The 22,233-nt window shown below is 33.2% G+C and overlaps 1 protein-coding gene across 7 annotated transcripts in view; it reads left to right on the top strand.

Annotated features, from left to right (window-relative positions):
* Positions 1-18,564, top strand: part of LOC121426180 (1-phosphatidylinositol 4,5-bisphosphate phosphodiesterase delta-4-like) — a 62,838-nt gene extending 44,274 nt beyond the window's left edge. For 4 of the 7 annotated variants that reach the window (XM_041622384.1, XM_041622399.1, XM_041622423.1 and 1 more), the window contains 8 exons: positions 1,284-1,301; positions 11,273-11,360; positions 11,811-11,990; positions 12,729-12,836; positions 13,667-13,728; positions 14,052-14,178; positions 14,852-15,001; positions 15,552-18,564. In XM_041622384.1, the coding sequence (XP_041478318.1) occupies positions 1,284-1,301; positions 11,273-11,360; positions 11,811-11,990; positions 12,729-12,836; positions 13,667-13,728; positions 14,052-14,178; positions 14,852-15,001; positions 15,552-15,640 (822 nt within the window). In that variant the 3' untranslated portion in view covers positions 15,641-18,564. Of the gene's footprint in view, positions 1-1,283; positions 1,302-3,402; positions 3,421-11,272; positions 11,361-11,810; positions 11,991-12,728; positions 12,837-13,666; positions 13,729-14,051; positions 14,179-14,851; positions 15,002-15,551 lie in introns of all 7 variants that reach the window. The other 3 variants (XM_041622405.1, XM_041622429.1, XM_041622391.1) reach the window with 2 other exon arrangements.
* Positions 18,565-22,233: the final 3,669 nt, after the last annotated feature.

Genomic DNA, 22,233 nt, shown 5'->3' with positions numbered 1-22,233 from the left:
GAATTTTGGTCTTAAAACCAATCTATGATTTTACGAAATGTTCACAGGCTTCCTTTCTTTAAAGAGACAAAAACTACATTTCCCAATCATGATCAAGATATAATTACTGAGGATAAACTTTGGAAAAAAAACTTTGGAAAAAAAACTTTGGAAAAATAGCAAGATAAAAAACAATTTTTGCAAAAGTTCATTATGTGCTGTAGAAAATCAATTATTTTTCAGTGGTCCCTCATATTTCTAAGCTGCATCGCTCCCAGGATATTGAAAGATTTAAAACGTTCCTCAATTCCTGACTCTTCCCTTTTCCTATCCTCCAGAGGCGAAAAAGCAGTTTTCGGAGGGCCTCAATCTCAAGTTTATCAAGTCTCTCAAGTCTTGTTGGTGCAATATTATCGGTGAACGCTGATTCTCAACAGTCATTTTGCTTGTCGAGGTGTTTCTTGGCCCGCCTGCTTGCTTGCCCCCATATTATCTTGCTTCAATATTAGCTCATTATCTCTGGGGATTGAATGGTTCTTGTATGAAATTCTAGGGAAGTACATAGTCAAGTAGCAAAGTGGTTAATATGGACGCTAGGACATGTTGGGGTAGCTTTTTACACATAGTTTTAAGGGTACAAATCCAACATCTATCAGCAAGTTTTGAAGGATAAATAACTGCAAATGATCAGCAATATATATTTATACTCAATATACATACATTTATTTTCTTTAACTTTACACACCTTTAAGAATATTTTTTTCTTTCCATTGTATGGTTTTTACAATGTGTGTACTTGAGGAACTCGTGTTTCGATGGTGTAATTAATGCAGGGATCGTAAAGTCAGTGATGGGAGGTTGAGAGGTTCGTAAGCTTATGTAATATTGTCCTCAATTGAATAACAGGGATGAATTAGAGTCCATGACCCAGACTTCTCTTCTTGATACTTTTCATCTTTTTGCTGTTGTTTCCTTAATTTTGTTTCTCCCCCTTTTTCTTTCACAACTAAAAAAAAAAAAAACATGGGATGACAGTTACCCCCCTCTCTTGTACTACCGATGCTGTTTTTTAGGTGTTAACAATCATGATCATTACATTGTACAATGATATGAAATAAACGAATGCATATTGCGTACTTGCAAATGATAAAGTGTGAAGACTCTGAGGATAGCAATAGGGTCAGAGGAACATGGAGGATAAAATAGCAACACTTAAAAAGTCTTGTCAAATGCAGTAAATGAGAGTCAAGTATTGTAATATGATATTAAAAGATATCTGAATAATTGTTTCATTGATTTCATAGAATGATGAAGGCGAAAAGGTAAGTTTTGAAATTACAGGAATGTTCATTATTCGTCTCTCACACACCAGCATCCAATTTAATACCCAGTTTGCAAGATTCTCACTCCAAGCATCTGATACACCTGTTGTATGTACATGTATTTGATCTTGTTGTATGTTGTTGTACATGACATCATGTACATGATTTCTGGCCATTTCATGAGTTGTTGCCTTTTTTTCCTCAGTGGACCCATATGTTGGTTTTTACATACATGTATTTGTTGGGTTTTGAGTATTGCCTGAGGTTTGCATCGATGTGTGTTGTCAAAGACCTTGTTTCACAAAGCTTAGCAATTAATTGTTGGGCTGATAATTATGAGTGATTGTATCATGGACCTAGTACATCCATGATTGTATTGATCATTTTGTTTTATCTGAAAGATCAATGTAACAGGGCCTTTATAATGTAGAATGTATTTGTATTGTCATCAGTGTTTTGTGTGTATCAGTGATGTATAGTGTGAAACGTATTTAAGGTATGCAACTCCATAAACCTTTTTGACAAGCACATCTAGCCACAAGCACCATTTATCTCCTATGACCTTATGACCTTACATGTATTTTTAATATGGGGGATTGTGCACCACTTTTATTAGCACTATCAATACTATTTTGTATTATTCAGATGGAATCATGAATTCTATTCACTGCAGAATAGGTCAATAATTTGAATTTATTGGAAAAAAACTAAACGTTTGCAATGATATGATACTGGAAAGTAGATATTACAGGAACTTATTCATATAAAAGAAACCCGAAATTTATCTTAATCATCTTATTCATTTCTCTTTGGTATTTAATCCTCTTAATACCAAACCAGAGGCTTATCAAACTTACTTTAGGTGAGCCTTCTTGCTTTGACATTGAATCAAATAAATTCATATTCTGAAATACTCCCTTTTGTTCACTTTTATGCATAGATCAAGCAGAGAGAAATATTGCATGAAAAAAGATGTGTTCCAAATAGGTCTCTATGACACCCACATTGTAATAATAATATTTGTTTTATACATATGCTCATTTATTGTTAAATCCTTTCAAAACCCCTTTTTCAAATCATCATAGATATGGCATTTAAATGATACACATGTAGTTTAATAACTGGCAGCATTTTTAACAATCAGAAAATATAATTCACGTAGTAATGGTGTGAAACGTACTACTGAATCAGTCATTCATGTGAGAATGTAGTCTTAGAACATGAAGCAGACTTTAATTCTGACAGTATATGTGACTTTATAATATGATGCAGAGATTTCCTTTCCTGATATATCTTCATATATTTTTCATCCGTAGTGGTAGCACATATAATTATCCAACTCTTCAAAAGTATTCATTTATTCTTATAGGATGCCCTCTACACAATTAAGCATTGAAATTTAGATTCAAAATGTATATTCATGGTGTAGAGTAGTTTCAAGACGAGATTTGAATAGTTGAATGTAAGCAGTGATGTGAAAGATAACATGAAAAGTCATATCAGCAGAGTTTTGGTGCAAGTTAGATATCACATTGCAGCATTTTGCCATTGAAACGTCTGTGAGATGTTTTACAGTTTTGCTTATAATTATAATTTAGTCCTTTTTTTTTAGAGGGGGGGGGTAATATTTTCTCAATCTATTGATTTAAAATACAAGATATATAATCCCAAAAAGGATAGGATATACATGTAGGATTCCTGATTTTTGTCAAATTGCATGAATAATTTTTCATTGTACAGTATGGTTGAATCCAAATATCAGTCACTGTGAAATTAATGTACATATGTGAATGGTACTGTTCCAAGTACATATCATTTTAATTAATGTAGTACAATTGTGAATTTGTCCAGCATGCCATCTTGAGTATTGATGTAATTGTTGTGAAGTTCATTGTTCTCAAACAGACTCTTACCATCTGTGAAAATGTGTTGCCCCTCCCGTACATGTATGTATGTCTCTTTGCATTTTGATATAACCTTCTCCCCATTTATATCATGTTAAATATTGTATGTTGTTGTATTTCTCTTCTCTCTCTCTCTCTGCCTTTGTTATTCTTCCTTTTTTTTCTTTCGTCTATGAATGATTTGGTATTATATGTAGTCAAAAGACAAGAAAAAGGTAAGTTGTGTCATTTGTGTCTGTCTTGTAGCCAAACGACGAGCATGCCCTACACCACCAGCTTCAATTAACTCATAGTCTTGATAAAGCCTATTTCTAATCATAGCTTTTATTGTTGTGTTCCAGACATTTTCCACCATGCTTTTTTCAACCCATTTTTCATCATCACACCTTTTTTTGTGATGAAGCCAATATGACTGTTCAAAACAATTTCAGCAACACCTAGACAATACCAAATATTCTCATCACTTTTTTATAAAGCATATTATATTCACGAATCATTTTTCCTTATTTTTGTTATGATTGTACAGTGTACCAATCTCCACAAACAAAATAGCCACCAAAATTCTGAGCTTCATTTGTAATCAATTACACGGAGAATGCATGTACATAATTACCATAAAATCCACTTATTTTTGTTACCATTTCATTTGAATAACTTTGCTAACTACAATGTTATTTTGAAATGTAAGAGATTTAACTCAATATGTGACAAATCTTTCTGTGTGTGCATTATATGATATCTTTAGAAAAAAAGGATTTTCTCCTCCCCCCCCAAGAAAAAACATATAGGCCTAAATATCTTCCATCTACTATATTAGATATGATGAAAAAGTTGCTGTGAATTTTGTTAAATAACGCTGTGTTTTAAATACTAAAACCCAACTACATCTAAAATCCAGATTCAGTAATATAACATTCATGCATGCTATGTTTGAAATCTTCAGACAAATACATACATGTACAGTTAAAATCCCAGTGCAATGATGTATAATTTTCCTTGCAGATTGTGCCTTATCTTTTATTCATGTATGCATCTAAACTTTTGTTTCCACCCTCAGTCCAATTGAATAGTGCAGCTTACATGTTTCATCGGTCCATTTCAAATTCCAAATGGGTCTTACAGTCTTAGTTAAATAGCAGTTTCGTGTGACTTTAGGGGGTTAGCTAGATGAGCTCATTTGAGGAACATAATTTGTATCTACATGTATTGGGTGTGTATGGTACTGCATAGTGTAACTGTTCAATGTACAAATGTACATGTATAGAATACTGCATGAAACAAAGTGTAATGGCTTCAATTCTCATAACACCGAAATTGGAATGATGTTCTCTTGTTCTTATTTTGAGGTTCTGAGAAGATTCATGAGGTTTACTGTATGTTTGCATTTTTTTAATCAAAATGTTATTAATGTATATTCTATATGAATACACCTGCTTGGGTTAGAGTTTGGGTTAGTGACTTCACACTGCCAAGGTCACGAAAATAGCACTAACAACTACAGAGGCGACAGGTTATAAATTCAACCATGTGTGCAAGGCTCAAGAATATTTAGATGGCAGTAAGTGGTTGAGATTATAAACTTCAAATACATTTCCTTAGTGACTTTATGGTGCCACTTTTTTTTCTATATTTGACCATTTTACATGTAATCTGATCACATTTGTTTCATATTCTATTGTATTCTTGATGCATACATAAGGATATACATGTACATGATCATGCACATGTCACCTGTTTTAGTTTTATTGTAAGTTACAATACACAGGAGAGCACTTTATTTTAGCTGGCAGCATTTACTCAATTGATTGAGCTACATGTAGATTAAATCATGTTTTATGCAATGTTGGTAGTGCAGAAACTTTTTTGAGGCTTTAAGAAAAATAGCAATATTACTTTTATTTGACAGTATACAAATAGCGAATAGGCATGAGTGCGATGGTGCGAGATTTCGCATGAGGTGAAAGAAAGATGCTCTATTCAACGAGGCGGTAGCCGAGTTGAATAGAGCGTTTCTTTCTTTCACCGAATGCAAAATCTTGCACCATTGCACGAATAAGAATATTCGCTATTTGTGTTGTACAACGCCTCAGAATCTAGCGAAAATATGAAAAAACAAGTTTTTCCCTCCATAATCTATGAAAAGGGAGCAAAAATATTGAAAGCAAAAAGCAAAATCCCACAAGTGCACATGATCGATCTTGGACAGCGTTGCGCATTTAGCCAGCGGGCTGTACGCGCATTGTCACCTTATTCAATGAAATCGCATTGTGACGTCACCTCTAAAGCCGTGCAATGGTACATTTTGGACGGTACATTTTGGATGGTACGTCTTGTGTGCAACGGTACGAATGTGTGACATTCAGCCTCCCATTTGATCACGTACAACAAGCTAAGTAGGCGTTGTACAATAACAATGAAAGTAGTGGTAATGTTGCATGACTTTGTGTAGTACGCACTTAAAGGGGAAGTTCATCCCGACAAAAAGTTTGTTGTAAAAAATAGCAGGAAAAGGTTTGAGGAAAATTCATTTGAATATTAAGAAAGTTATTAGAAGTTTTTGATTTGTGATGTCATAAACAAGCAGCTGCCCCATATGTTATGTAATATAAAATGCATAAATTTCATCTTTTAATGGTTTGTAATGAGTTGTTTTTTATTTTCTTTTTAGGAGCATGTGTTAAGTGATTTGTGTATTAATATACTGAAGGAACAATAAGAACATATTTTTCAATTTTTTGAGATAATGACATTTCATTGATTTTTTACCATACCATATGTGATGTCACAAATCAAATGAACTTTTGATAACATTTTTTTATTCCTTGATGAATTTTCCTTAAACCTTCGCCAATATTTTTCATTATTTTTTCTACTATTTTGTACAATTAACCATAGTTCCCAGCTTTACCACTTTTGGAGAAAGTCTACAGCTTTTCATGCACTTTCACCTCCAACCTCTTTTTACCCCCCCCACCCCCCCCCCCTTTTTCACGCAGCCCCTGGTTATCCACTTCACTCTCCTACTTTTCGAGCCTTTCTTAGAACCTTTCTTATTTTCACAAATATGTGGGCTTCTACGGTTTGGGGATATTGCATTTCCCATATTGCAATATTTTGAAGCTGTCAAGTTAAATTCTAAAAAGAAGAAAATTCCTACTTTAGTATGAAAATAAGTAGTTGCTTAGTATTGTTTGCAAATTCATATATTAGAGGCCTCAATGTGAAATAATCTTTAATTGTTTGTTAAGTTAAATTGTTATGAAAATAATGATTATTTAAATCAATAATTGCTGAATCATGTAATGAATAAAAACAAACCATGTATGGAATTGCTTATTTATATCTTCTTTTCTGCAGAATAGTGCTTTCTTAAAATATACTTCCTATCTTATCGATAATTAAACAAGCGGTACTAGAACTGTATTGTTCAGTGTTGATTGATTTGAATGTATTATTGGTTAAATCAGTTTGAATGCATGGGTAGCTGGGTGTTACTGTTAAAAAAAATGGAATATGGATTGTTTTGCACAGAACTGATTCGTTGGGAAGTGGTATTTTAGATTAGATATCTCTCAGTGATGGTTTATCCAATTAGTGGGGTTGTTTTATAAAGCTGTTCATAAATTTATGCACAACCTTATTCATGAGTGAATGGATTATGGCAAGCCAAATGAGTTTTTTTAATTGAAATGCAGTTATTGATAATAACTTTTATCATCAAGATGCATTATTAGGGTTAAGTATTTTTTATGTAAAAGCTGAATTACTTGAAATTAAGATGTTTTGTTTTTCCCATTGTTAAAAACTTGGGCACTCTCTGCTGCAATCATTTGTAAAATCCCCTTTATGAACAGTTTTACAACACACCCTTCAAAGCATCAAGAATAGGTCTGTTTGTTTGTTTGTTTGTTTAATGAGAAATAATATGCTCTGAAATCATTTTCAGACTCAAATAAAATGAAATAATCTTGTTTAGATATGGCGCAATAATGCTCAGCAACTGTTTTTAGTGATCATAGTTGTAAAGTCAATTTATAAGCTTGACTTTTGAAGAATCAACTTTTAATTTAAAAACTTGTGACATCAAAATTTTATGATGTTCTAAAGCATGTACATGTATGTACAAATGATTTCATTGCTATGTCATGGGTTTGTCTATACCCCTTCTTTTTTGCTAGATATTTCAAAGAATTTGATTTCCCTCTCTTACTAGTATCCCAATGACTTTGTTTACACACTGGTATTGGGCTTTGATGCATGGTTTCTGAAAAAAATGTAAATTGTATACTGTTGTATATTATAATCAGATTGATATTTAACTTATATGTACTGTCCTTTCACAGTATGTAGATGTTTGAGAACATTTGAACAAATATAGTTTGTACAAAGATGGTTTTGATGAAAGCTTCCATTAACATAGGGTTGGAGAAGCTTGGATATTTCAGTATTTGATTATTGAACATTGTTATTGTTGATATTAATACAAAATTGATGTTTATAATCCAAAATTGATATAAAGTAGTCAAATTGCAAAGAAGGATTGGATCATCAATTTTGCTCAAACTTTTACCCATCTCCTGTAACATCTGGCAGTACTCCCTATGTGTAACACGCATTGAATGAAAACTGATATCAAAAGACCACACCCTTGAAGCAGTAGAACGCAGTTTAAGATTAGGGGAAGGCGGGGTAAGTTGTGACACTTTTTGCATTTTGCATGTTAGAATTGATATGACTAATAATATTGTACATGTAGAAATAAGTACCTTGCCTTTAAATTTGACTCTTAGGAAATATATTTCACTTATAACTTTCTACCCCCACACTGAAATTCATGGTGACCTTTGAAAAAAAAAACGATGTCAAATGGCTCAACTTGCCCCATCTGTGGGGTAAGTTGTGCCACCTTGTGAAATAAGTTGAGCCACAAAAACTATGTACAAAATGTATGCGGGAAGAACCAGCATGTCAATTTTTTATTTCAAGTCTTTTCACTTGCTAATTCCCCATAAATACTAACATCCTCTAAAAGTAGAAGAACTGTCATGTGAATTTTTTTTTTTTTTGATTATACATTATCATACAAATTACCATGGCTCAACTTGCCCCATGTTGGCTGGCTCAGAGTACCCCAATCCAAACCTAATCAATGTGTGGATGTGAAAATATCGCATTATTAATGCTATATTTTCACATTCACACATTTCTTATGCATCCATCATGTAAAAGACTATGACAAGAATGAAGATCCATACCTGGACTAACAATATTGTTCTTATTTCTTTATTATATTTAAAGAAGTGTGTGGGTAAAAAGCTTTGATCTATTTTACACCTTTTTACTTTTTTGGCAGAAATTTGTATTTTTCCCTCTAAAAAATTACTTTTTGTTTCAAAGTCGAAAAAAATGTGGGGTTAAGGGTTATGTAATGGGTCATCTTTACATTACACCACCACAATATCTGACTCATTCATTATTGGCCTGGGGGTGGTGGCTCAACTTGCCCCTATCCTCCACTTACCTCGCCTTCCCTATTTGTTGTTTTATGCACAAATGAAAACCTTATTTTGTATTGAGTTGTAATAATTGCATACACGTACCTTAATGCTTCAATCTTGTATCCATCATAGTAACCTCCATCTTTTTTTCCCCTCTTAATAAATCAATGGCATGCCTTGTACACAGCATTATCCCACACTATTCATGCTCCAGGTAAAACAAAATATATAATCATGAATATATGTTGTGAATATGATGAAGATGATAGACATGTAGTTGTGTAAATACCTTGATAATTAACTGCCTCTCCTCCTCATGGCATCGGATTGTTTTGATCAGATAGATTGGAGCGAGATATAATTTACACATAGTGTCACCCTCATCTTTCTATCTGATGAGAATGTTCCGACACCACCCATATGCATTCAGTGTGCATCGTGATCAGCATGTCTTGTGCATGTCAATCTAGTATAATCAATGTATAGAAAATCTCCTCAAAAAGTTTGAGAAATTCAGGTTTGATTTTTTTTATGATACCAGTATGTGTATTTAGAATCAATGCCTATTTTGTACCATCCTAATATTGTTGATATTCTTTGAAGATATTCATTATGATTATGATCAGGGAACAGTTAGGCAGGTCTACTAGCAACAGTAAAGACAGGTAAAATGCATTGTTTAATAAACACTTGATTTAATGCAGATTATATTTGTTGAGCAAACAATAGTCTTTGTCTGACACTGAGCATTAAAAAATAGTGTTGAATTACATGAATGCATTATGCTTGATTCATAGGCCGCAGAACTACACCTGGATCCTGAATAAAAGTTTCCACAACCCTATTGGCGGTTAACCATTGAGTGACTTTTCAAAACTTCATCTATTTTGAAATTTTCAATTTTGACTCTTTAATATTCCTAAGCAAATCACATTTACATCAGGCATAGTCATAAAAAATGACATATCATTTTTAAAAAAAAAAATTTCTTTGTGACAGTACAAAATATGCACTGACTTTTACTAAAAGAGAAGAATAATCAATCAAACTTGGATTTCCAAACTTTCTGTTGAGGAGTGTATAAAAAGTAGTCCTGAATTGAAATATCCTGAAGCAGTATGGCTGCATGCAATTGAAGCATACTCCTTTGAATAAAAGGGAGGCATGTGTAAGAGTTGTTAAATGGAACTTGTTAATGAATTATTGCTATGTTTGTGGATTTTCTCATTCTCTGTGGTATCTTTAATTTAAAAAAAATATCCGGTTTAAACGACTGTGTGTAGCCTCTTATCACATTGGTAAATTTTAAACTAATGTGTGCTTGTATCTTATTGGTTTTTTTTTTCTTTGTATAGAGTACATACATCATAATTTTTTCCCAATCTCTCTTTTAGGTGATCTCTTTAAACTTGAAAAGAAAAAAAATGCTTTTAGAGTATCTAAAAATTGCTTTTTAGTGAGAACAATATCTGCTTGTGGTGTAAAACTTTACTTTGCTTGTAAAGGCTTTTCCTGCTTTATAATGGAGAGTGTATTGACTTCTAAAGTGACAAAATCACATTTATTGTTGATTAAAGGCTTCTCCATGCATTCATGCTGGGTACAAGTTTTATGTACACCCCCCCCCCCCCAAAAAAAAAAAGTGATAAAGATATCTTGTACAATCTGTTATTTTCACATTTGAAGATCCAAACAAATTAAATACACATAATAAGCATTTTGGGATTCAAAGCATTAATATCATATAAGCTTGTACTGTGTAAGTCTGAGTATGAGTTAATGATACAGATTACATTGTGTTTTACATGTGTTAGTATTCATATAGTTCAGTTATTTCAGTAAAAAAAATATTGTTCTCTCTTGCTAGCAACTTTCTAATTATGTAAGACTTAATTTTCCTGTGCTATATTTCATTACTTTCTGAAAGTCTAAAACATTCCTGCCCATGCTTTACCTTTCAAAATAACATTTTCTTATAGCATAGTAAACTAAATACATGTTTTCTATGATTTACTAATGACGTTTAAGTTCAAAGCTTACAGTCATTGATTATTGTACTAAGTGAATGTTTTATGAGAAGTTGCAAAGTGATAAAATAGATGACTTCTGAATATTATCTTTGTAATCCAAGATAATTTAACGTAATATAACAGATTTTCAGTAAATTTTAGGTCATAAATCAGTTTTGGACCCAAAATCAATTACATATATAAGTCTTGCAATTATATGCATGCACATGCTCGGCTGTTTCGTGCAACAACAACAAATATATTCATTTGGCATAATTAAGATTAATCTATTCATTGTTGATTTGCAATTGAACACGATTCAGTTTCTTGCCACTCCCCCCTCCCCCCTAGAGTTTATGACAGTATTACAACTAACAATTTCTATGAAACAATTTTATTGAATGTTAAAGTTTCACCTGTTACACGTAGGTATCGATATGAAGATGAGATTATGAGAAAAATGAAGTCAGATCATGTACTTATAATGTATTTGTTCTCTTTTGAATGTTGTCAAGCATTTAAATATGGTATCTTTTTCCATCTGTTTTTCACGTACACAGAAAAAGCTGAAGTTAGCCAAAGAACTGTCAGATATCGTCACTCTTGCCAGTGTCCACTACAGCTCTTTCTCTTCATCAAAGGAGAAATGTGAGTTCCCTTATACCCGTTGGAAACTGAGCCCATATACATTCGCGCTGGAGTCTATGGAAAACATGTGTCATAGCAAAGTCATTCAGTCTCCAATGGTTTAACCTAAAGTCCCCTGTTTTCCATTTTCACAATGCCTTGTCTTTTGGTGTTGAGAATTTAAGAGCCATTTTCTTCAGTGAAATGTACAAAATGTATAACAAAAAATTCTCAATAGTAAAATCTGTATAAATATATACAGCATGTACTAGTATTTAAAGTACCTTATTATTTTGGATATATTTTTTTATGAATGGTATGTTCTTTGAAAACCTGCTTATAGTGTTATTTCGAATCATATATCATGTTGTAGTCTGGAGTCTGGTATTTTCCATGATCACAATTCACGCCCTGTACCAATCATTCACCGATATCGCCAATTTGATGAAGAATATCGTATTCCATCCACAGACAAATGTCACCAGATGTCTTCCTTTGCCGAGGGTAAAGCATTCAATTTGGCCGAGGATAAGGCTCAGGACTACGTAGAGCACAACAAACTTTTCTTGAGTAGAATCTACCCTGGTGGTCTCAGGACCAACTCTTCCAACTACAACCCTGTTCCTATGTGGGATGTAGGTGCCCAGATTGGTAAGATAAATATTTGCTTCATAATCAAGTCAATTCTTAGTACCATTTCAGCAAAGTTGTCGGCACAGACTAAATTATCAGCTCTGAAAATTTTAGCGAAATTATTGTTTTTGATTGGCTGAGAAGCACTGGTCTCTGACTGTTACTATGGTAACTATCAGAGAATGGCAACTCGTTAGAGCTGATGAGCTTCATGAAAGGGTCCCCTGTTTGTGTCTTTTTAAAAATCTGTCATTTCATACATTATGACATTTCTTTGCTCTTATTTAGTCTCTCTGCTATGAAAAGGGACTCAAAACTTTATTATCTCTTTATCTGTTGTACTGATATTTTGATGAAAATAATGACAGTGATGATTTTGAGATTCATTTTAACTACGCATTCAGGAGAACAATAATGATACCAATAGTTATTTGATATACGTCACTTAAAACTCACTATCTGTGTTTTAATTTCCTTGTTCAATGATGGTGGGTATTTATTGAATTTGACTATACGTTTTTGACTTTTGTTGACCAAAGCTGGTAAATGGTCCAGTATTCAATTTATAGATAATGATTAGTTCAGCAATACATGTACATTTGATACTACAATTGGGGACCAATGCATCTTAAGAGTATATTACACTCTTTTATACCATAAAAGCCATAACCAATCAAAGTTGTTGATATATGCTGTGAAATATCTTAAACATTCATTATTTTTCATTTTATCTACCCTTCCCTTTTTTTTCTTCAGTTGCTTTGAACTTCCAGACACCTTGTGAAGAGATGGATCTCAATCAAGGAAAGTTCCTTCAGAATGGCGGGTCAGGATTCATCTTAAAACCGGTCTTCCTTAGGAAACGTAAGTAGTCATTTGGGTGAAGGGGAAAGGTTTGAAGAGATTATGCATGATATTGGTTACAATCCTGACAATGTCATATGATATATCTCACATTGTCTACATGGATTGTATTATTTAGACATGTATGATTTTGATTGATTTTCATCTCATGTATCTTTTGTTGATGATGATGGTGATGATGATGATGTTGATGGTAGTGGTGGTGGTGGTGGTGATGATGATGATGATGATGGTGATGAATGTGTTGTTGTTGATGATGATGATGATGATGATGATGGTGATGATGAATGTGTTGTTGATGATGATGATGATGGTGATGATGAATGTGTTGTTGATGATGATGATGGTGATGATGATGTGTTGTTGATGATGATGATGATGTTGATGGTAGTGGTGGTGATAATGATGATGATGATGATGTTGATGATGATGGTGGTGGTGTGGTGGTGGTGGTGGTGTGGCCTGGGTTGGTGGAAGAGGAGGATGATGAGGATGATGATGATGTTGATGATGATGATAATGATGATGTTGATGATGGTGATGGTGATGATGATGATGATGATGATATTTAATAGCATTCGTATTGTGCCATGTATCTGTAAAAAAAAAGCACTCAATGGGACCTGCTCCTTAATGTGTCACATATTATTGACAGTTTCTGGATAAGATAGGTCACTTGGTCAGATTTGAAATTCTCAATGTTGTTACAACACTTGTTACATTTTAAGAGTAAAATTTGTCAGTTGTACTTTGTATAAGCTAGAATTATTTAGTTTTCACCCTTATTTATAATAATAAATCTAAACTGTATATATTTTGTTATCTTGTAGCTAACATGCAGTTCAACCCATCCAAGCCAGGCGATCAATATACACAGCATGTATCACTCACTGTAAGTCTTTATGTGGAAGAAGGAAATATAAAGAATGCAAGGGAAAGGGGGGGGGGGTTAATGATCAATATGAAGAAAAAAACTTGATTTTTTAATAGTTATCCCTATCTTTTTCGTATACTCCATCAATCTCTCTCTAGATGTACCCGACCACCCCTCCCCTTTTTCAATTGCATTTTCCGGCCTTGCTTTCCACCTCAATATCCCCAGCCTCCACATCTTTGTTGGCCTTTTTGCTATCTCTCATTGACATCTCTATCATGTTGCTCCAATTGCTGTTGTAAATTGAAAACCAAATTCCTTCTTGTGTTCTCATCATTCAGGTGATCAGCGGTCAGCAGCTACCCAAACCCTCTGGTGTCAAGGAGGTCATTGACCCGTATGTCAAGGTCTATATCCTAGGAGGAGGGTCCAAGCAAGAATTCAAGACAGAGGTCGTCTCAGACAATGGTGAGATAAACTACTTGCAAATTTAGTCATTCATGATTTTGTTTTCAATCATATAATCATTTTACATGTTTTTTGACATTCCTTTTTTTTTGGGGGGGGTAGGGGTTGATGACTCATAAACAATATATTCATGAAGAAAGAACAAGTCCATAAAGAATAAAGGATATCTCCAGTAAATTAATTCATGTTGGCGACCTATGAAGCTTGTCTTGAAAGGTGATCTAATGATTAAATGTAGGGATTTTTATACAGACCCTGCACATTAAAAGTGCTTAAGTACCTTTAGCATCTAACTAAGACAATTCCATAAAATATGTAAGTCCGACTCCTTATGTTTGGGACCTTCATGGAATTTTTATGCCTCTGATATTTGGTTCTTTTGACAGTTTGTAATGCTGTCAAATGACCATGACTTGGCAAGTTTATTAAGTGATGTATGACTTTAGAAAAATGGGGGTCGGATGTACTATAAGGTTGATCATTTTATGGAATTGCCCAGATGAGAAGTTTACTGTTTAATGTATTTTATTGTTGTTGAAACCAAGACTTTACCAACTAAATGGTGTTTCTAACGCACATCCTGTCATTTTCTTGGCTTGGTATGCAGGAACAGGTTTTGATGCTCCTCCTTTGCTTTTTATCCTCATATATTATTTGTCCATCTTATATTCAGGCTTCAATCCCACCTGGAACCAACAGTTTGACTTTGAAGTCAAGGTACCGGAGCTAGCCCTGGTCAGATTGGTTGTACACGACTACGACATGGCATCGTCCAATGAGTTCATTGGCCAGTACACCTTCCCACTGGCATCAATGCAACTTGGTGAGTGTTTCCCGTGATAACTATTCCTTAATTCCTGTAGGTTTGACACAAGGACCGTCAGGGTCCTATCCTCAGTTGTAACGTTGGGAAGTCATTGATGCCATCTTCATCTATGAATAGGCATATGTTTTCCCTATTGGAAAGGAAAAAATAGGCATGCTGATTGTTTCAAACATTGATGCCTGAATGTTTGTTACATGTATACATTATTTTGGAGGAATTTGAGTTTGATACTGTAGATCATATTGCTACTGGCTGTTCGTAGTTTCAATTGATTTATTCCATTCAAACCAACTTTGCTTGGAACATTGGGTCTCCTGAATTTTGTTTTAAAAGATGCAAATGGGAAGTGATTAAAAAGTTGTGATCGCTGGTTTGTGCATTGCAGAAATATTGCATATGTCCAGGGAACACAAATTTTAGGGCTCATTTTTTGCCTCTCCCTGGAATTTCCAAATTGGTACCTCCTCCTTAACTCATCCAACTTGTGATTGCACCTGGTCCACCTTATCATCTTTAGAAATTTTTCATTTTCATTTTGATTTTACAGGCTACCATCATGTCCCTATATTGGGATCGAAGGGTGATGACCTTATGCCGGCCAGTCTCTTCATACACACCATGGTTAATGCATCATAGGTCAAAGGTGAATGGTCATGTTGGTAAAGAAGGTCAACCCTACTCCGGACTACTTTCCTCAGCCAAAACATCCTGTTACGATATTTACAAGACCGCACTCTTCCTCTCATAATTAACTATGCATGATAATGAAGGATTATGTATTCTGAAATCATGTCTGCTAAAGTCCAATTTTACACTGTGGACACTTGTAAATTAAAACTGTTAAACAACTTCTGTCATAAAATCAATATGTGTTGCCTCAATGTGTAACCACATACAACAAGCTTCAATGTCTTGCTATGTCATACACTGTATGTCATGCAACCAAAGGTTGCAGACATTCAGCAGTCTGCTTTGCAACTAATGCTACTTCTAAGGTTAACAAATTCCAACTGCCATTTTTGAAATCATGTATTTTAAAATAATGCAGTTCAATATACATGTATTTTTTTAAATGTGTAATGTGGAATCAAGTCATTTTTTAAGCCATGTTCAAAAGCAAATATTCCATTGCATTTATCAGGGTTTTGTCTTTCACTTTTTAACAATATTTTGTTATCATTCAACTTGTAAACAGATTTCAAATTATGAAGAAGAAATTCCAAGTACTGAGTATTGAAAACTTCGATAAATATGTAAGAGAAAAATATGAAATTACTTTAATCATGACATAAACTTTTTTTTAAAGGAAAAATTTAGCTTATTTCTCTGTCATCTGAAGTGCAATTTATGTTCCAAAGAAGACCATACAAATTTCTTTTGCAACTTGAGAAAATTTTAGATGTGCTTGGAAAATTATTTTGATATGCATGTATCCATATTTGAGAAGTTTTAAGATTTTAGAGCATGTCTATATATTTTTATCATAGCTTAAGAAAATTGCAAACTGTAGATTTTAACTTTAAATGACAGGTACAAGAAAGCTTGAACGTTTTGTAAAATTATGTCTGTACATAGTGAAGATTTCAGCATTTTTAAAGATTTATCAATTTTATCATTAAGTTTAATGTATATATTGACTTGAGTTATAGACATTTTAGTTTGTTGTAAATTACCCATTACTAAATCTGTTTTAAATCAGCTGGTATGAATCCTATTTTTCAAAGGATTTGTTCATAGGTGTTGTCTCTTTGGAGATCAGGGCTGGTATTCAATTCAATACTTTGATTAAGCAAAACTTATACTAAGCATATCACTTGCTGAGAAATATTACCTATATCATATTCACTTCACTAGTTATTGTTATACTTTAAGCCAAGTATAGGCAAAATTCTTACTAAACAGCATTGTGATTTTACATTGCTGTTGCTAAATGATACGCAGTCAACCTGCCTTACCAAAATTATTTCTTGATAATTCTACATAGCTCAGAATGACTGTGTGCAAAGAACCTTTTATTTAAGAAAATATTTGTAAATTACTAAGTTTTTCCAGCTTTAGTTTTGAATTCAGCCCTTTTTGAGTAAATTAAAATTGAACTTGAATTGAATACCGGTCCTAAAATGTCTTTACAGTAATTATAACTTTAAAATTATCATTACTGCCAATCAATACTCTACTTTTTGAGAAAAAATAGCTGTTTTTTTGTCATTTGTTTCGATTGTTTGCATAATTCCACTTTTGATTTTGGAATACTTAATGTAGTCATAGTGTCATTATTGTCTTTCATTCTATACAGTAAATATAGTGGACCAAACTTTGATTATACCTGTGCTCCATTCACAAAAATCAGCCAAGAAAAAGAAAAGAAAAACATTCCAGAATATTCTATAACAAAACTAGATTTCAAAACGAGATGTCTTTACAATGAGAGCACGTGAGATTTTTCTATTTGTCATTTTCTCAATCAAGTCTTCCAATACTAGTTGCTACAGGAAAAAGAGAGTAGTTGGCTGCTTTCAATGTTTCCAATGAACCGGGTAGGTAGATTGGTTTCACTAACACTCAAGCATTTAATTAACTATTTTTAAATACGCATGTGAGAAAATTAAATGTTGGTATAATGTACACTGTAAACTGCTAACTAGACCTGTTGGAGTGTGTAAAATGTTAATGTTGGCCATTCTGATTTCTGCTGCGATTCGTTGTGATTGTCTCGAATATGCTTTGTAGGGGCATTAGAAAGATGTTTGAAATTATTTCAAAAGCAATAGAATATGTATATGTATTAGACACATTTTATAATATTTTATCAATTTCAGTGTTTTATATGGTATTTTTAATGGACAAACGTCAATGTGGAGATTTTTATGGTAATTATTGCATGACCCATTTCGATATAATTATGATAAATACCTATTTAAACCTATTCTATGCATGTAAGATATGCAATATATAGCTGTACTGGAAATGAGATAACTTGCTGTTCAAAATGGAGGGATCTTTGTACATAAATGTGTCTAGTCAAATAGTGTTATCTTAATTAAGAAATAAAATCACTAGGAAAGCATTTACAGTATTTAGAGTACAGTAATTCATGTTTTAAAATTGTTTTTGTGGGTAATTCCATCGTGACTTGACATGAGTTTGCATTTACAAATACATTTATTTCATTTCTTCATTTGTAATAGATAACACATTTTTTTCGTAACTCGTCCATTTTCTACAAAATAAAAGAAAAAATAATTATGAGAGAAGCAGACATTCACATTGAATCAATAAGTTCATTCAATTATGCAACAATCACCTTTCTTTATTTGTAAGACTTAACTTAAAATATTTTATTCGCTCTATCCCTGAAGGTTAAAAATCTTTTGTGCCTGTCTGCTGCTTTTACAACAGTATTCATTCAATGCGAAGTCATATTGCCTGGATCTTCTAAGTGAAATAATGTCTATTTTATTGGGATTTCATCAATTTGACCACCGCTCATTTTTGTATGGTAACTACAGCTGTTGCGAAGCAGGATTGATTTGGTATTAAATGAAGGACATGTGATATCATCTTAAAGTCTGGTGCTTCTATTTATTTCTGTATTGAATTCAGAAAAGATGGAGTGAGTGATGACATTACCAAGCCAGTTGTTTTATTTGTCAAATATTTACTAGTAAAAGTAAACATAATTCTTGAATTACCGACCCATCCCCATACCCTTACAATCTTGGCCAAAAATTGAAAAAAAATTCAGTGGTAGATTCAGGATTTTTAAATAAAAGGGGAGCAAATTTGGAAAGAGATGGGGCATGCACGCATGAAAATTGTTAAGATTTAGCTATTCAATTCAATCCAATTTCAATTCATCAATCTATGATATACTTAGAAACATTTCCTCCACTAGATTTTACATTGGTAGTTACTAAAATACTGTACACATTTACTTGATTATACATATAATAAATTGAACACAAATTGCACTTGATCTATTAAGTATTAGAAAATGACATGGCATTAGGCTGATTTGCCTTTATAGGTGCACGATATTCTTGACTAAAGTGATGTTATGACCATTGACATGTCATATGGGTTATCAATTTTCATATTTTGATCACACCATATCCACTTTAAATTCCTGGAAATTCCAGGAACAAATAATCCATGTTGTCATGGGTACGACCATAGAGATATATACATCTCTATGGGTACGACCGGGGGGGGGGGGGCACTCAGTATATAATGCATAGTGGGTATGTTCCGCGTAGGGGACCCCCATTTTTACACTAAAAATTCCGTTGCGAGGTATAGCATTTTTGACTTATTGAGAAAAAGATCGTCTGTTTTTTTCCTTTACACATTTGGTTTGATACGGCCCCACACCTTGCACAAATCGGACTCTTAAACACGTAACATTTGGGGCAAAAATTACATCCTTTGTAAAACATTTTAATTTTGTTTTCTCATCCCTGCAAATTTGACCCTAAACACGTAGCTTTCCTCGTGAAATAGATACTCTTTTGATTTTTTTTGTAGTTTTGACACCCTTATCCTGTTACGTACGTAACGTGCCTTATCTTGAAAAAGACATCCTTTTTACTTTTTTGGTTGCACATGGTATCCACTCGTCAATGTAAGTGGCCCCCCGGGGATTAGTTACCTACTTAAAGTGTGGGCGTTGTAATGATTATGTCAAGATTATTCCATCATAGATATTTGATTTTATATGCTTCAGATCAAACGAGAATGAAATGGACACAATAACTGAACTCTAGACGAATTTCTTGTATAACAACTCATGTACATATTACTTTTATTGTGCATATATTTACAATGTTACATGGTGACAAACACACAAAAAGAATCAGTATGAATAAATTCTCGTTTTGGAAGTACATCATAGTGGTTTTCAAAAGAAATTCCATAACATATGGAGGTACTGAGCATTGATATACACACACAAACGTGCAACCACATTTTTCCTTTTTTTTGCTAAATAAAACAGAGTTACACCCTGTGAAATTCATAATGTATTTCAATGAAGTATGATTCTCAACTTTTCAAAAACCATTCATGTTTGGTTCCCTATTGAAAAGTATTGTTAAATGATTGAAAGAGTGACCTGGATCTAAGAACCACGTGATCAAATATAAAATTGGAAATATGGTGTTATAAAATTCAGATTTTTAAAAGCCCATTTAACTTTGTGCATTTATAATGCTCCTCTGAATAGGTATTTAGACAGCTCATATCTAAAAAAAAAATCATAAGCATTTTCAAAATAATTTTTGTTCATAACGATTTTTATATAACTGCTTGATATTGATTTCTTACTTTCAAATATGATGAAGTGTACTTGGTATATCTTCCAGCCACTGTATATGATTTATTTCACAAGAGTCTGGTATTGTTTGATCTAGCAATGTTAGAGATATTTCAGTTATATAACCAATATAAATACTTTTCATTTATGAGGGCAGAGTAAAATATTAGATTTACAGGGTTGCTAGATATGGAATGTATTCAATGATTCAATTGTAATGACAATATTGCAGGCCATTCACTGAATTTAAGTATTAAAATCAGCAGTTCTTTATGGAACGTCCCAAGATACCACGATCATAAAAAAATTGCAAATTCTGATGTGTATTGTATATAAACGGAAATAAAAACAATATTAAAACACAGCACATATTTATAAAATTAATTACTCATAAATCATATATTGCGTAACCCACTGGATTGACCTTGATGTACATGCATGCAGCACATTGACCTTGCTTTACAAGCTCTTATGCCACTCAAATACTACCTTTTATAGTAGGCAAAGACTGAAATCAATTTGGCTTTATTGCATGTCCCAACTAAGTATTCTTAGTTTTCCATAACAGATATTTATTCTCTTCAAATCAATTATCTAGAAAGACCACCTACCTCTAAAGAGTTTTTTTTAGTATTTCCCTTATTCTGCACAATCAATTTCCAAAAGGATAACTTCAATGTTATTGAATCCATTTCTTATCTCCTGAGCTTATTTCATACCAATTGAATCAGTTGCATAATAGTCAGAATGTTCATTTTGCATTCTGGCTTCATGCATTTATGCAATTACATATCACAATTAAATCAACTTCAAATCAATATGCCTAATACTCTTGATGTCATTTATGTTTTGAGATAGAGTACATAATTGCTCTATTTTCCATAAACGGACTATACAACTTACACACATGTAAACTTCTTTACAATGCAACTGCAATGTAAACATGAAAAGAAATTGACAAAAAATTATATGCTTTTCACACTGCATTTCCTTAACCCCATACTATCTTTTCTTCGATTCACACTGTCTTTCTTAACCCCATACTATCTGCTCAACTGTGGTTAATGCCTTAACCCCGCACTATCCCTCAGTTCATGAATATTGATGATTTTACCATACAGAGCGTGATTAACGTGCAATTCGACTTCTGTGATTGGCTAATGCTTAGCCCCACTTTCCTTAGCCCTGTTTCGTTTTCACACTGCATCTCTTAGCACCGCAATTGTGGTGCTAGCAGGGCCAGATAGTACCGTACTATTTACCGTGCTAGCCCACTTTGCTAAAACGTAGTGTGAAAACGAAGTGGGCAAAGCTTAACCCTGGGAAATTGGTGGGGCTAAGACCCCCCCCCCTTAGCCCCACCAATTTAGGACAAAAAGTGCAGTGTGAAAAGCATATTAGAGCCATTCCACAAGAATGAAGCCACAAAGCAATTATGACTTTGATTTTAAATAAAAACTAAAACTTTGCATAATACAAAATATCAAACAATCACATACCATTTTATCCAATTTTCATATAACTTTGCATCATATAAACAAGTCACTTACATGACTATAAGGCTGACTTTTTGAACGTTTTCTCTCGATAAAAAAACACTGCGTATATAACATATTTGGTTTTATGATTATGTACAAAATCTTGAAAGAAAACATATCTGATTCAAAATAAAATCAATATCATGGGGAAGGGGGTGGAAGGAATACAAAAATTAATCATTGCTAATTGGGAAACGTTCAATGAATATGAGGATAATTTGTACTTAATTCTAGTTTTGCCGATATTACATTGCTTATCCAGTAATTCAATTGACGCAGCAACTTTTGCTATGGTGTTTTCATTAAAATCTCAAATTATCTCAAAATTATTCAAATATATCAGTAATTTATAGCATTATCGTAAATTTCATTGTTAATTC

The sequence above is a fragment of the Lytechinus variegatus genome, chromosome 1 (assembly GCF_018143015.1).
Source record: "Lytechinus variegatus isolate NC3 chromosome 1, Lvar_3.0, whole genome shotgun sequence".
Classification (NCBI taxonomy): Eukaryota; Metazoa; Echinodermata; class Echinoidea; order Temnopleuroida; family Toxopneustidae; genus Lytechinus; species Lytechinus variegatus.
This window is presented reverse-complemented; position numbering and strand designations above follow the sequence as displayed.